Source organism: Podarcis tiliguerta, assembly GCF_965153285.1.
Source record: "Podarcis tiliguerta genome assembly, chromosome: 1".
In the NCBI taxonomy this organism is placed as follows: domain Eukaryota; kingdom Metazoa; phylum Chordata; class Lepidosauria; order Squamata; family Lacertidae; genus Podarcis; species Podarcis tiliguerta.
Window position 1 is genome coordinate 56668347 of NC_139534.1, and position 13184 is coordinate 56681530.

Genomic DNA, 13184 nt, shown 5'->3' on the forward strand with positions numbered 1-13184 from the left:
AACCCAGCAAGCACCTAACCATCTCAAGATCTGTCACTGGAGCTCCTAGCCCAGCTCCGGTGTTGGAAGTAAGCCAGGCTGAGGGAACGCATCTGGGGCGATGAACCATGGGGAGGTAAGACTGGGAAGGTTTCAGCTGACATTAGCATTAGACCCTCACACATTGCTTTCTACATGAACAAACAGGGCAGCTCTTGCCACATTTTGCTTGGCCCTGTGTCCGACCTGGAGCTGTGTATATTGGCATACAGGGATTCCTAATGTAAAGGGGCACAATGCATGAAGAATGGAGGATAGACAATGAAGAGTGCAGAAGTCACCCAGACCACATGGGCTGCGTGGAGGTTTACATTTATAGCTATCTAGCAAGGGCCGATTCACTCAGGCATTTCCCTAATGTTTTTCTTTGTGTAATTGCTCTCAAGAGCCCTGTGATCATACTCAGCAGCAATTTCTATAATCACAGCTGCAGTTTTTTGGACCATCCATGATCATAGAAATTGCTTGCTTGTGTGCACTGGTGCCATTTCACGTATTTCCTTTCTTTGGTGTGCAGAAACATATTTGGGCGTGTTTGCATGAAGGAAAGTGGGGGTGGGGTGGGGGTGGGATGCCTGTATAAACGGCCTCTGTGATTCTTTGGTATGCAATATTTCAATAGGAGACTCCATGCCCTATCACAGTATTGGTGGCTTGCCATGTATTTTGTGCTGGTGATGGTTGAGAAGGGTACACATCATCAGGGTGTTGCTGTGTACTTAAGGAACCTGGGGCACACGCCCATGAAGCAAGCACGTGCATTCTGATGTAATTGTCTAGATATCTCTGGGCAATGTAAGGTGGTGGGTAGCTAGGGATTCACCAACACTGTGCGCCCAGCAGCCCTATAAGCAAAGTTTAAAAGGAATAATTCAATTTCAACAACGGGAGGGAAAGGGATAGAAGAGCAGAGGCTCATTGTGAAAGATACAGGCAGAGGTGGCCCTACCATGAGGCAGAGTGAGGCAGTTGCCTCAGGCAGCAGATACTGAGGGGCGGGGAGTGTGCCGCATGTCCTGCCCTGCTGTAGTCTTATTGCGTTCAGGGGCAGTGGGAGGTGCTGTCCCTTAACCAGTGTCTACCAGTCTGGTTGGCTTTTGTACATGAAATGGGGAGAGGTGCCATCATGCATTTTGCCTTAGGCAGCAAAATGTCTTGGGCTGGCTCTGAAGCCAGTGCTTCAGCCCCTACACATTACTCCCTTAGCACTGCTCTCTTTTCTCCACAGCTGAGACTATTGCTAGGAACAGGAGCTGCCTCACACTAAACAACCGGACGATCCCTCTAGACCTGGATTGCTACTGATCACTGTCGGTGGTTCTCAGGCCTGCTACTTGGTAACCTTTGCATTACTGGTGCTACTAGAGACTGAATCCGAGGCCTTTGAAGTGCCTGAGAATGAAGGCTGAGAGAATGAAGGCATGCAAGGTACAAGGAACTGGGTGCTCAGAGGGCTGTAAAAGAAGATCTAACACAGGGGTGGCGATACCTGTAACCTTCCAGATGTTCTTAGACTACAGCTCCCATCACTGGTCATGCTGGTTGGGGCTAATGGGAGTCCAACAGCCTTTGGAGGGCCACAGGTTTTCCCACCCTATACCTATTGGTAGGACCACAGAGAACTGATGGGGAACCCCTGTTGAGAAGGCCAGACAGATACATCTGATATCCACTGGGTTTAAGGAGTGGCATGATTGACTGACTGAACTTGTAGGCCATCCCCTCCTCACGTGCTCTCTGTGGGAAAGCCACACCAATGTAAAACTCAATAAACAATAAAATCAGCAATGAAATATAATTTAAAATGCCCCCATCTTGATCTGTTTAATATATCGCTCAATACACAGCCAAGTATATCTTGGGCACAAAATGGCTCATTCGGGGGGGGGGGGGGAACCAATGAAAGTTTTTGCTAGCCAAAACTCAGAGGGGAGGGTGTCCCTTGGGATGCTCTTGCCAAGGAAGCCCTCTGGTGAGCCCACATGGCAGTGCCCTCAAAGCCTGGGCAGGATTATATGGGGAGAGATGCCCCTTTGAATACCCAGGCCCTAAGCAATTTAGAGCTTTGGACCTCAGTATTAACAGCTTGAATTTCACCCAGTGACAAACAGGCAGCCAGTCCAGATCCTTGAGAACCAGGGTAATATGGCCTTGTGCAGATATGTCCGTTAGCACTCTGGCTGCCCTCTCTGGACCATCCTCAAGGACCATCCCCATACATAGCGCATTGCAATAATCCAGCTGGGAGGCTACTAACGCATGGGTAGCTGTAACCAGGCTATCCATGTCCAGAAATGGCAGTAGATTGTTTTTAATAATGCTAACCTCCGGCGACACATTTCAGATAACAGTACAATCCATCAGACTGTGTAATGTAACCCAAGCAGCTACTGAAGAGAAGAGCCCCCGTATTCCAACTTGGGCATGAGGTTTCCTGCAGAGAGAGTCATCTCCAGCCACTGACTCCCACTAAACTGCCTTGGGCTTTGCATCTGCCAGTGAGAAACTTACAGCACAGCCCTGTTTGATGGAGCTTTTCACCCACACCAGCTGCCACCCTTCATTCCTCTTCTGCTGAACAAATGTGTTGGAGGTGTCAAAATTAGTTATGTGGCAATGCAAACAAGTGTTCATCCCTCTGTGCAGCTCTGGTTATTTTTATCCCCTAGTTTTCTATATTGCTTCTATGGAGGATGCATGTGTCAGCTTCTCCCCCGCAATGACAGCGAAGTCTTGTCTTCCAGATCCACTAATGGAGCCTCCTGACTCTCACTCAAAAGAAATGTGACTTCATAACTTGATTGGAGGTTGTACAATAATGGCAATTATTCAATCACTCCTTATTATCACGTTGCTGCAGCAGAGGTTGAGGAGGGTGAGTAATTCTGAACTTTGGTCGGTAGTTGCCTGAAATTTCTTGGCAAGTTCTCTTCGAGCTGGTTCCACATTTCAGGGGTTGGGAACCCTTTTGACCCAGTAGGCCAGATTGTTATCTGTCCCCACCCCTGTGGTCCAGCTTTGACAGGTGGGCAGGACAAATTAGGACATCAAATGGGTTGCCCCTCCCATTTGTCTAAGTCCATTGTGCACTGTTTTCCAAGTGTCCAATAGCTGGATGACAGGCGCTTGGGAATTGCAGCACGGGTGCTTTGCCAGCAAAGTGTTGAGTGTAAGGTTGTTTTCTGCAGGAATTAGCTGTCTGATTGAGCTCCCCACAGGAATACATCCCGTAAGACCTCAGGAGTGGGGCAGGTATATGAGTTATGGGGAAATGGCCTCAGGGGCCAAATTGGGACCTGTGCTGGGTCAGATTTGGCCTGTCGACTGGAGGTTCTCCACCCCTGATGCTTTTGCTTGGTGCTGCATTCCATTTAGCGAGTAACTGACTACGTGATCTGCATAAACACAGCTTTCCTCTCTCCCGCAAGAAAGACAAGTGAGATGAAACTTTAATTTCTATACTGCTGTGACCCCATCAGGTTCTGAGCTAAGCTTCTGCCTCCTCTCCTCTCTCCGCAGCTGCTATGTTTGGATTTCATATATATTTATATGTGCATGGGCATATCTATCTAGGCAGGGGGCATGAAGGTTATACATTTTTGAAAAACAGCTTATTTTCAGTATGTTAATCATTAGTAATTTACTATTGTCCTTTGAGATTTCTCAGGCATTCTAACTCATGGCAGCATAAGTTGGAGGAGAGCTATGCACACCATTGATTTTCTTCTAACTGTGGACAAAGCTCTGCAAACAGGAACAATCCATAAAAAATATGAATGGGTGGCAGGCTATTCTGCAGCATGGGCCCTGAGCATAAAAAGTGGCTGCTTTCATTCCTCAGGAAACTGAAGCACCAGGACCCTGTTGTGGAGTTAACCTGGAAAACCTATGGAAAATTTGGTTGTTGAACGGGAGACTTCTGAATTCTGAGAGATCTGGCTGAGCTTGCTTTTGCAAAACAATTTTGCTGTGTTAACATTTGCATCCTCTTGATGTTGGGTTCACATTATGCTGATTTTAATTTAATACACATTGCTTGTTTTAATACAGTGCTGCATTAGGGAATAATTGACTCTGCAGTGCGCACACATAATAACAAGATCACTGCATCAATTTGTCATCATTATATTAACGGGAGTAGAATTATATATATTTAATGTAAATCAGATTTGGAACTGATTAATTTCTTTTAAAGTGCTGTGCATAATATTACACTTCCAAATAAAAGACCAGATCGCCAGCTGGCATGAATTTGTATTTCATATTTCCTAAAAATAATTGAGCCAACTGATATTCACCAAGGAAAAGCCAAATCACAAAGAACTGACCAAGTTGAATGAATCGGTGCAGAATGACATCTGGTAAAACACTATGATGTGTAGTTTTCTAGTTGCTTTTCCAGACACCCAGCATGAAACTCATCCCATATTTACTGTGCCTTAATGTTATTATGATATGTATTTCTGCGTTTTTATATTGTGAACCATCATGGGATCCTTCGATGAAGGGTGGTGCAGAAATTCAATTAATAATAATAATAACTAACAACAACTAACTAATAAAAAAAAATTAGCAACAAGAAATTTAATTAATAATAATAACAGCTAACAACAACTAACTCACTACAACTAACAACTAACTAACTAACTAATAATCACAACAATAACAAGAAGAAATTTAATTAATAATAATAAGAACTAATAACTGCTAGAAGGGGACTGAAGCATGACAAGGCATGTGTGGGGTTATTTGGGTATGTGGCAAAGGAATTACCGGTATATGATGGTTTCACTGTGTGCCAAATTCTGCATGGATCCACTCAAGACTGGCAAAGTGAAGCAGCTACCTCAGGTAACAGGTGTTTCTGGTGTGGGGAAGTGGTACCAATATGTTGGAGGATGGACCTGTGTTTGTCATGTGACCTGCCCCTGCACCCGCTAAGCTAGCTTGCTATTCTCTGGCTCATGTAAGATGCTGTTCACATCACCAGCGCAGAAGTAAGATACAACTGCCAGCCAGATCAGCTTCTGAATATGAAACGGTGAAACATCAAATTTTATTTCCCCTCAGGTAGAAATTTTCTCGAGCTGGCCTTGGGTCCACTCAGTCCACGTTCTCAACAAATCCATTTGAAGCAGAAGACATAACCCAAGGCCTTTCAATGGCACCACAGTGCACAGCTCCAAAACAGGGTACTGATCTGGAACTTATCAGAAGGGCTCATTGAAGACTGGGTTTGGGCACTGCTTGATCAGGGCAACAATGAATTGTGTTAAGTCTGGTTTGGGCCTAAATTCTACCCTGACATCCAACAGAATTGTGTGATAAGCCTAACTGCAAGCTGATGAGAAATTTGTGAACGGAATCATTGTTCACTGGCAGAACACAATGCATTGCATGTTCAAGGCCTGAGTTTCTACCCAAACACCTCAGGGAGTTTGTGAAATACCTCTTCCTGAGACCCTGGATACCTGTTGCCAGTCAGCCAACAGAGGGTGTGATGGGCTGAGTTAGCATAAGGCATCTTAAGCTGTTCAGTGTGAGCCCATGCATATAAGAAAAGCAGGCCCAGAATTATGCACACAGCTCCAGCAAAGCCTTCAACTGAGTAAGAATGGTAAGATTACCAGACCCAAGCCATTATGCATCCTCATTCATCTCTCTCTTCCAGAAGTTTCATTATAAGAACTGTTTCACTACTGCCAAAATACTACAGTGCTCTGCAATTATCCAAGAGTTTCATTTCATACCTCACTATAAATAGTGTTTCATTAGATTCAAGTTTATCCTAAGCAAGTTCTATACTCCAGAGGGATGAGGATAGCAAAAATGTTTTGAAGGAAAGAAAGATTATGTATACGGCATAGAACTTGTTCCCTGTGCTAGTCTAATTGTTAACTCTGTTGGCATACATATGGAGCTCAGCGGTTAAGGTGGAGGCCAGCTGCATCTTGAAAGTGCCAAGTCGGAACATTTCCACAAATTTAGGCTGCAATCCTATGCACACTTGCTTGGGAATGAGTCCCATTCAAGTCATTGGGACATGCATAGGACTGCACTATCAGAAGATATGTTAAGCTAGAACTGAATGCGCAGCAGAATAAACTTTTGTGCAACAGTATGATTAGAAAGACCTCTGTTGAAGAAGAAACGGATGCACAGGCACAGGGTCAGTTCTAGATTTACATTAATCTGGTACCTCCAATCTACCGTATTTTTCGCCCCATAGGACGCACTTTTTCCCCTCCAAAAATGAAGGGGAAATGTGTGTGCGTCCTATGGGGCGAATGCAGGCTTTCGCTGAAGCCTGGAGAGCGAGAGGCATCGGTGCGCACCGACCCCTCTTGCTCTCCAGGCTTCAGGAAGCTATCCGCAAGCCTTGCAAGCCCTGTGGGAGTTCCCACGGGCTCACAAGGCTTGCGGGCAGCAGCCTGCCGCCCGAAGCACGGGCTCCTCTTGCTTCTGGTGGGTGTCCGCAAGGCTTGGGGCGGCAGCCGCAGCTGGGGGGGAGGAAAAATTTTTTTTTATTCATTCCCCCCCCCCAAAAAAACGAGGTGCGTCCTATGGGCCGGTGCGCCCTATAGGACGAAAAATACGGTACTTGCATTTGAATATTTGCCAGGGAACATGGGAACCTTTGTTCATTTAGTTTTTCCTTAAAACACTTGGGAGCAAATTGTGGCCCACATTGGTCCCCTGAAGACCTTCAATGCAGCTGGAGCCCAAGCCACTCCCTACATGCAAATTGCCATGCATAATCTGCATGTAAATTGCATTTCTCCCCCTCCACTGCCTGCTAAACAATATCCTTCAGCTGTTTGGCAGGGTGGGGAAGCATGATTGTGGGGAAGGTGGAGTACATGGTCATTCCCATGTGCTGTCCTCTCCATGTAAATTGCACCATGTGAATTCCACCTCCCTCAAGATCATCCTGAAACTCCTTATCTGGATAATATTGACGCAGATCACCTGTGTTGTGATTTATGTTGGCTGTAAACGAGTCAGAGAACCTGCACAGGAATTATGCAACAAATGATACATATTCATACTCTGGAATTTAACTGATGCTATACTCTGAGGGGGTAGACAAGAGGACCTGGCTTCTTTATGCAGAATCAGGGAGCAGCTAATTCAGAACTGTCAGGAGTTCAGCTTTATTTATTTTCTGAAAGTACATTTATAGGTCTCATTATCATCATACAATCTATTATTTATAAATTGCATGAAAGACCTAGAAATTGTACAAGTTAAAAAGAAATAACTGAAAAGCAGTTGATGCCAGAGAAAGAGCCTGCTGCTGCTGCTGCTGCTGCTGCTGCTTCCAAGGCCTAAAGGACAATATTTCCACTTTACATAGCCCTCCCCTGTGATCTCCAATCACTATTTTATCCCAGCACCCTACACAACTCTCCTTTCCGGTAAAAATCCTGCGACCCTTGCAACATTTGCCACAGGAATAAATCTTGCAAAGTAGATACATGACAATGTATTCAATTTGCATAATTTATCATAATCACAGCATCTTGCCTGGATCCATCAATCTATTCTGGATACAGGAGGTCAAATGCATACAGCGAACAACTCTGCCTAGGAAAGCGGAGGGGGGAGGCAGCACCAAAAGGGAAAAAAAGAGAGAGAGCAGCTTCATCTTAATGACAATTTGGGCAGTTTATTTTGAAAAGACTGAAGGCAGGTTTTTTTAATTGAAAAAAAGGGCCCAACAGGTTTCAAAATAAATTCTTTATCAGGAAGTGCTTTGTGGTTTTCCCCTTCTTCTTCATGAGACTTTCTCTCATAGACTCTTCTGTGTAGGTGTGCCTTGCAAAAAGAACCCTGCCCAGAAGAGTTTTCTCATTCATTTCAAAGAAAGGAGTTGATCTGTATGTTTATTCATTTATCTAGGGGGACCAGCTGTTTCCAGTGAAATGAAAATGGGACAGCTTGTGAGACAAGGCAGATCGCTTCTGAGCACTCACAAAGGTCAGGATCAAGGCGTTTGAGTTTTCTGACTACTGATTTGGGGTTTTGAGTTCAGACCTTTAGATGCAGCCGAGATTGTGCTGATGATGTATCCACCTATATACTTAGGTGTTTCTTTCTCAGTACTTCATAAGGAACTTGCTATTCCAAGGTAAGGTAGCTGAAACCCTTGACAGAAGAAAACCAGTGGTAATGAAAGCGTAGCACCACCAAAATCATATTGGCAGAAACACACTGATTGATCAGCCGCTGTGTTTCACATTCCAGTTTCAAAAGTCAAAGTGAATGTTAGACAAGCATCTGTCAGGCACAGTTTACGGTAAATACAGTTGGGCTTGCTTTGGGGTAAATTGCATGCCACACACAAAGGCATATAATCGAGTCCCCAATTTTATTTTATTTTTCAAAATGAAAAGCCCCCTCAGGAGGCTGCAATTTAGAGCAAAGAAGTGGTGATGGAGTAGGAGGAGAGTACTTAGCTTTTTCTCTGCTGGCCAGATATATACAGTGGTACCTCGGGTTACATACGCTTCAGGTTACAGACTCCGCTAACCCAGAAATAGGACCTTGGGTCAAGAACTTTGCTTCAGGATGAGAACAGAAATCGTGCTCCTGCGGCGCAGCAGCAGCGGGAGGACCCATTAGCGAAAGTGGTGCTTCAGGTTAAGAACAGTTTCAGGTTAAGAACGGACCTCCGGAACGAATTAAGTACTTAACCCAAGGTACCACTGTAGTGTTATAGGTTTGAGGGGGGGATAGGCTCTCCTAAAATATCAGAATTCTGTAAAAGGTTAGAATTTAAGCAAACCCCTAAATTTCAGAACCTAGTGGGGACTGGAGTTTAAACCAATTTTACCATGTCTAATAATTTTATCTGGTAGAAGAACCATCAAGAGATAATCACGGGAATGGCCGAGTCATTAACCCATTTAAGAAGGTCATTAACGGAGACTCTCTGGGCCAGAGAGAAAATGGGGAAAGCCCCTCCCTAAGGTGAAAGATAGCAGAGACTAAAGGTCAGAGTTTAAGGAGGGAGGGCCAGAATTGCAGAGGGTGATGAGATAAGCAAACAGGAAAAAAGTGCCAGTTTTGAAAGCCGGAGACGATGGGGGCAGAGTATGAGGCGGGCAGTCTCTTTTATACTGCAGAGAGGGTCAGACATGGTATTTGGGATCTCTTGGAATTGGAAGCTGTAGCAATGAGAGGAACAGGACCCTCTTGGGATGTAAATGCTTTGCACTCTCTCCACGCAGACGCAAGTTGTACATATGTGTAAATAAACCATATATCCTAAAGACACCACAGATTCCGCTGTGGTTTCCAAAAGGAAACACAGATCCTGGTAAGTGCGCCTGGTACCCCTAGAATCTCTCACTGCTTGGAGATTGAGGGGGTGTGTAACAATATTTTCATGTGAAGCAGACCTGCCCACTGACTATTACAAAACCACTTCTGGCCCCAGCATTCTGCGCGTGTATGAAATCATCAATTTTTTTAGAATAGTTGAAGCCTAAAGCAAGTGAGAGGCATCTCTCTCCTAGCCACAACTCTCTACCCCAACAGCTACCTTTCTGCCCATATTTCTCATGCAACTTTCACTCCTCTAAGTCTACCACCTTTAGCAACCTGAAAGCCTCCTGCTTTCTTAAATGACTATGGCCATTCTCCTCTGATGAACTTAATAGGCTATATCCAAAGCTGTCAGCACAAGAACCTCCTCTCTTCCTTTGCTGCACCCACCCAAATTTATTTTAGGGGTTCCCTCAACCTCAGGGAAGATGGGGGGGGGCACAGGATGTGTGCGGGGAGAGAAGAGAGGAGGAAAATTTGGTTGTGCAAGGAGAAATCCTTGTGCTAATGGAATGAGTACATTGGACACAACATGCTGCCTAGAACTCTCTCCCAGAACTATGTGGTGCCAATACCTTCTCCTTCCCTCCCTCCCTCCCTCTCCAGTAAGCAAGGCCTTTGGCTTAATGCTCATCCCCAACAGAAATGAAGCCTCAGTAGGTGTTAGCTACATTTGCTCACATTCATCCTTTAGTTCTCTTGACTTTCTCATCTCCTTTCTCCTCTTTAAGTACCCCACACTGTTGGCATTTAGATCGTATGCTCCTTGGAGGAAGGGACATGTCTTCTTTAACTAATGCTTTTGCCAATGCTACTATGCATTATGTTGGCATGTTACTGCCGCTGCCTAATTAATAGTACTACTAACAAGACATCTGCACTCATGGGTATCACTGAAGAGGAACCGTGAGGGACGTGAAACTTAAATCCAGATGGGCAAACATGCTCCCCACCCTTGTGGTTTGTACTGATTTTTTATTTCTGTTGACTTTACTAAATGGTTTGAGAACATAGTAGATCCCAGGGGTGGGGGTGGATTTCAATATTCCCTTTCAAGTTTCATTTGTAATCTACTTATGTGGACAAATCTTTGAAGAAATAAACACAGGAACAGAAACAAGCTCCAGTCACTGGTGGCCCTCCATACACAGCTATGTGTGGAACAACCTCCCTGTCCACTGACCTGCTGCCTAGATTCAGCCAACCCCAGCTGGAAAGGTCTTGTCCTGGGCTCCGGGAGCTTCTCGACTGGGAGGACAACTCACCTTTCCAATGACATCATTCCGGCTGAGCTTGTCCTTATCCATGACAGTGATGATAATGGTCGTTTCCCTCAGCTTCTCTGTGGGGATGTCGAAGATGAAGGACTCATTAAAGACTGGGTTCAGGCACCGTTTCATCACTACCGTCTTCTTCTTCTCCACCCGTTTGTCTTTGTACATCAGCCACACCTTCACGTAGGGGTCTGGCACAGGAAAAAGAGGATAACATCACTGGGACATAATTTGCTGTGGAGGGGAGGTGGAGTTGTAGAGGTACCCAGAAGGAGCACCCCAGTACCCAGGCTCCAGATATTATAAAACTGGGTAGCAAGGGATCATTTGTCTCTTTTTGCCCCAAAGAAGCACCTACATCAGTTTCAAAAATACAGGGTTCAGTTTTATTTACGTGGAAAGGTTCCAGCTGTTCACTTGCCTTCCACGTGGGAAATGAGCCACTTATTAAATTACATGCCCCAGTCTAAACTGCCCTGCAGTTAATGTTCTTTCCAAGCCATTTATGCCAGTTTATTCAAGTAATCTACCCAGTTATTTCTGTCAATGGCCACTTACAATCAGCTTTCCAATTCTGATGCAGAATGGGCTATGCTGTCCTCGGTTCTATGTTTGAGGCTTCAAATACCAGCCTGGTGTTTTGCGGTCTCTTGGTAACCAGCAGAGCCATGTCAGTCTGTTACAACCAGCAGCTTTACAGCTGGTGACAACACTTTCTAGTTTGCTTGCTTCTACAACCAACCCTTCAGGCTGAGAAGTTTATTCTTAACTGGAGTTCCCACATTCCAGCGCAGCACTGCTTATGGGATGTTTAAAAAACAAGGTCAAACATTCAGGTTTTCTGCTTCCAGAGCTTTCCAGGACAGAAAGCCTGCCTCCTCACTAGTAAATGGAAGTCGTAAACTCCATTCTTCTCAATGCAGAAGAGAGAATAATCAAGCAAGCTTTTGCTGCTCATTAGGTACGGTCTAATTAGATACTGTAGTCTTATGTATGCGATATTTAGTCTGCAGAAGTGAGATAAAATCTAAGAGCAATAAAACATAATTCAATCACAGTACCTTGTGATAACATTTTATTACATTGCACAGTGTTACACGCTTGTGGAGGTATCCCACCCTAACTAAAAAATGTAAGAGAAATCAAGAAAGTAATATGTTTATATTCCCCCCATTACAAGCTGCAAAAAGAATGAAAGCAGTTTGTCCTTCTGGTACAGACCATAATAAGGGAAATCTCAATCCCATTATAGAACGAAGAAACTTCTATAGTTTCTAGTAGTTTTCAAACCTAATGGTATGTGCACTGCTATTCTGATGTACTTGCTCTTCCAAGGCCACTCCATTGTCTGTCTTTATGCCCTCTGTAAGGAAAATATTTGACAGATTTGCAAATAAAACTTCACTTTTTGTACACTGGCCAGGATTTAACAAAGCCATATGCATGCCTGAAGAGGACCTATGTGTATGGCTGGACGGCAGGGAAGTCAGATACAAAAGTGGGCAAAACAATGAATACCATTTTTACTTTTGTACAGTACAGTAGTTTCTGTACTTACTTGCACACCCCTATCATCCATCCATCCATCCATCCATCCATCCATCCAAGCAAGAGGCATTATTAAAGATCAAGGGCACATCCCAGCCAGGCAAAAACTCTCAAGGATGGTTACATAGGAGGACTGCTCTGAGGTGAGGTGGCGGCCTCGAGAGAGTCCCAAGGGCCAGACAAGAGAGGCCTGGAGGGCCACATTCAGGCCCCAGATTACCAACCCACTGGAGCCGTTTGCACTAATATTCCACAATTCTTTTCTCACTGAGTTCTCAGAGAGCCTCCCACCCGTGCCCTGGCCAGGCCCAGAGCTGCTTAGCTTCAGCAAGGTGCCTCCATTACATGTCCTATGGGCACACAAAAGATGAAGGACTTTTCTGTTTAACATATAAAAATGAAACTGAAATGTGAGTTGCCCTTTCAGCATCAGACAGAAACTCTCTCTTCAATAGCATGCTCTGTTATTTCCATTGTAGGATCAAGGGTCACTTAAAGTATCCCTCAGTTTAAGAACCACAGCTCTATAAATCTTCCAGCATTGATCAGAAGAAATTCAATGAAGATATTCATCTGCACATTGTCTTGGTTTTTTGTCAAGTAGGCTATGCTAGTTTCTCTACCCAGGAGGTGAGGCAGGTCAGTTTGAAGGCATTTGTTCTTTCACTCTCTGTCAGCTGGGGATGATGGGCATAACACATGACAGGCTCCTTTGGGAGGAGACCCCAAGCAAGCAAGCAAACAACACCTGAAAATCAAACAGCTTCTGATTCTCGCCAGGTTTACTTGAAACCAGTAAGTGCACAGACCTCTAAGGAAATGGTCATTGGTGGTTTGCTTTAAGTCTTTTACCTCAAGTGTTGTCCCAGCTACGTTTTGGGATCCCAATTCAAATACAAGTATATAAAAGTGATTTAGATAAGATACATTCAAGTTTCTTGAGACATATCCTGGGGCTCCCAAGTTCAATCAAGTATGAGACGATGTGTGCAG

The 13184-nt window shown here is 44.6% G+C and overlaps 1 protein-coding gene across 5 annotated transcripts in view; it reads right to left on the reverse strand.

Moving 5' to 3' along the window:
- The window catches only part of SYT7 (synaptotagmin 7), a 225035-nt gene that overhangs the window by 3062 nt on the left and 208789 nt on the right, over positions 1-13184 (reverse strand). For all 5 annotated transcript variants that reach the window (XM_083416931.1, XM_083416935.1, XM_083416934.1 and 2 more), the window contains one exon: positions 10635-10834. In XM_083416931.1, the coding sequence (XP_083273057.1) occupies positions 10635-10834 (200 nt within the window). The remainder of the gene's footprint in view (positions 1-10634; positions 10835-13184) is intronic.